This window comes from Otolemur garnettii, unplaced genomic scaffold, assembly GCF_000181295.1.
Source record: "Otolemur garnettii isolate 467f Iridium unplaced genomic scaffold, OtoGar3 scaffold00014, whole genome shotgun sequence".
Taxonomy (NCBI): domain Eukaryota; kingdom Metazoa; phylum Chordata; class Mammalia; order Primates; family Galagidae; genus Otolemur; species Otolemur garnettii.
In genome coordinates, this window is record NW_003852409.1 from 30,408,079 (window position 1) to 30,411,291 (window position 3,213).

The 3,213-nt window shown below is 46.9% G+C and overlaps 1 protein-coding gene across 1 annotated transcript in view; it reads left to right on the forward strand.

The window, feature by feature from the left end:
- The window catches only part of STXBP1 (syntaxin binding protein 1), a 47,724-nt gene that overhangs the window by 28,292 nt on the left and 16,219 nt on the right, over window positions 1-3,213 (forward strand). Inside the window, exons 13-14 of the mRNA XM_003785426.3 lie at window positions 1,918-2,056; window positions 2,738-2,847. Coding sequence (XP_003785474.2) covers window positions 1,918-2,056; window positions 2,738-2,847 — 249 coding nt within the window. The remainder of the gene's footprint in view (window positions 1-1,917; window positions 2,057-2,737; window positions 2,848-3,213) is intronic.

A 3,213-nucleotide genomic window follows, 5' to 3' on the forward strand; every position in this document is an offset into this window, starting at 1 on the left:
AAAAAAAAAAAAAGGTCGGCGCCTGTGGCTCAAAGGAGTAGGGTGCCGGCTCCATATGCTGGAGGTGGTGGGTTCAAACCCAGCCTCAGCTGAAAACTGCAAAAAAAAAGAACTCTGGGGGGCCAAGATGGATGGCTCACCTGAGCTCAGCAACCAGCCTGAGCAAAGCAAGAGACCAGCCTGTCTCTACTAAAAACAGAAAAGTTGGGCAGGCATGGTGGCTCACACCTGCAATCCTATCATTCTAGGAGTCCAAGGTAGGTGGGAGCTCAGGAGAGCTGAGTATAATAGACCAGCCTGAGCAAGAGTGAGACCCTGTCTCTACTAAAAATAGATAAATTAACTGGGCATTGTGGTGGGCACCTATACTCCCAGCTACTAGGGAGGCTGAGGCAGGAGGATCTCTTGAACCTTGGAATGTTGCTATGAGCTAGGCTGATGCTATGGCACTCTACCCAGAGTGACAGAATGAGACTCTGTCTCAAAAATAATAATTAAAATAAAAACAGAAAAATTAGCTGGGCATTGTGGCAAGTGCCTATAGTCCCAGCTACTCAGAAGTCTGAAACAAAAGTGTTGCTTGAGCCCAAGAGTTTGATGTTGCTGTGAGCTATGACATCACAGTTTCTACCCAGGGTTACAGAGTGAGACTCTGTCTCTAAAAGAAAGAAAATTTCCAAAAGTGCTCAAAAATGTTGTTGAACTTGGTAGATTAAACTGGACTTAAAGAGAACATAAAAATCACATCTACCATGAATCAGCTGTCTGTTGAGGCTGGTGGTCAGACTGAGAGGTGAAAGGGCCACAGAGGTGTCCCTGTGGGCCCTACCTAGAGAAAGACTGAGGACTCGAGATCCTAAGTATGGATTCCTAGGATTTGGGGAGAAAAAAAGAGAGCCTTTGAACAACCTCCTAAAAATTACAAAGGAAGTTGCAGCAGTGGGTCTCTGAGAACAAGACGGAACAGTTCTGGGTTTGCTGAGACTGACGTACTATTTTCTCTAAAATCTCACCCAGGTCATCAGGTGGGGCCAGTAGGCTATGCTCCCTTCACTCGCTTTCCTATCACCACTTTAACATGCTAGGGGTTAAAATTGTGGGTTTGGGAAGGCTTTTCTTTCCTCCTCACCTATGAAACTTAGTAGAAAGAGGGAAGATAGAGGTTAAAATCTTAGAGTAGTTCAGACTCAAAAAGCATATCCTTCAATGCCAGGGGTAGCAGAGTGGAAAGAATCCAGCCTCACAGAGGCATTTCAAAATGCCAGAGCTTTTGGCTTGGCACCTGTAGCTCAGCGGCTAGTGCACCAGCCACATACACCAGAGCTAGCAGGTTGAATCCAGCCTGGGCCTGCTAAACAACAACTACAGCCAAAATAGCCAGGCATTGTGGCAGGCACCTGTAGTCCCAGTTACTTGGGAGGATGAGGCAAGAGAATCACTTAAGCCCAGGAGTTTGAGTGTGCTGTAAGCTGTGATGCCACAGCACTCTACTGAGGGCAACAAAATGATACTCTTATCTCAAAAACAAAACAAAACAAAACAAAACTACCAGAGCTTTCCCTGTGGTGGGGTGTGTGTGTGTTGGGGGGGTGATGCATCACTTTATATCCTGATCCCTGAGCAGGGCTTGCTCTAGAGAACCTGAGAAACTGGCACAGGTAGGCTGCACCACTTGCAGGGAACAGCCTACCTTTAAACAAGACGGCAAATCATTATGGTTTCTGATTTGGGCAAGTGAAACTCAGGGACTTTCATCTGCTCTCACTGGTGCTTTAGGAAATGGTGCCGATCACACTCATGGCCGTTGCAATGCATTCTGAGAATACAAGCACCTGTTTAAGACTTTCCCCAACTAAACTACTAGTGCCAGACATTTATGGGTCCTAAGATGGGGCCAACAAGTTATGTTTTCTGCAGGACCTGGCCATGGGCACAGATGCCGAGGGAGAGAAGATTAAGGACCCCATGCGAGCCATCGTCCCCATTCTGCTGGATGCCAATGTCAGCACTTATGACAAAATCCGCATCATTCTTCTCTACATCTTTTTAAAGAATGGTAGGAATGTGGGACCTGGGGGAGGGCATAGGCCCTGCCCTCTCTTGGCAAAAAAGAGATAGCTAAGAAAGAAAACGAAGTGGAAAAGTCACTTAAAAGATGTAGATAGGGGAAGGAAGAGAATATCTAGGGGTCTATGTTTTGAGAAATGCACAGTAAATCAGTTGAAACTAGAGGCTGAATATTCCCCAGTTGTGCTACAGTTAATATGAATAGATGGTATGGAACCTAAGGAAGAGGAAAGGCAGGGAGAGAAGGGAGAGCTGGGTGGCTTTGTGGCCAGATTATTCAAGCTGTACCCACCAGGTAGGTATTTGCATCACATTTGTAATCTCTGCCTTTAAAGAACTGATGTTTACCCAGGTCATAGTTGCCTAGATGAGTCCATTGTGGAAAAGATGGATAATAAGACTCTCTAATTTGGGAGAGGGCAGGGACTGCTAAGAAGGCCTATGCTGAGGTTGAGTCTTGGAAGGGCAGTTGCTGATGGCCGTTGCTTAGGGCAGAGTGGCTCAAGTAGATTCAGAATTCTTATTTTATCCTCATCTTACAGTAAAGCTGATGAGGGAGACAGGTGAATTCCACTAGCCCTGAGAAGGAGAAAGGACATACCATCCAGTCCCAAGGGCCTTGCCCTGCTGCCCAGTGTACATGTGCTGACCGGGTGTCTTGTACCCCCAGGTATCACCGAGGAAAACCTGAACAAGCTGATCCAGCATGCCCAGATCCCCCCAGAGGACAGTGAGATCATCACCAACATGGCTCACCTCGGGGTGCCCATTGTCACAGATGTAAGAAACCAGCTCTGCGTGCAGGGTGGCAGGAGGGAGGCTAGCAGGTCCTATCTACTTCTGGACTGACCATATATGGTGTCTTGTGATACACGCGTATACCTACCTACAACATCAAAAAAGAGAAAACCAAATTAGAGTGTAGAAGTGTAAAGGTGTAAATAAAGTAGATACAAAGTCAGGAGCTAAGACATGCATACCAGGGGGTCACTCACAGTCATTAAAGCTGAGCTGTGGTGCGGTGGCTCACTCCTGTAATCCTAGCACTCTGGGAGGCTGAGGTGGGTAGAGTGTCTGAGCTCATGAGTTCAAGACCAGGCTGAGCTGGAATGAGACCTTGTCTCTAAAAAAATAGCTGGGCGGGCT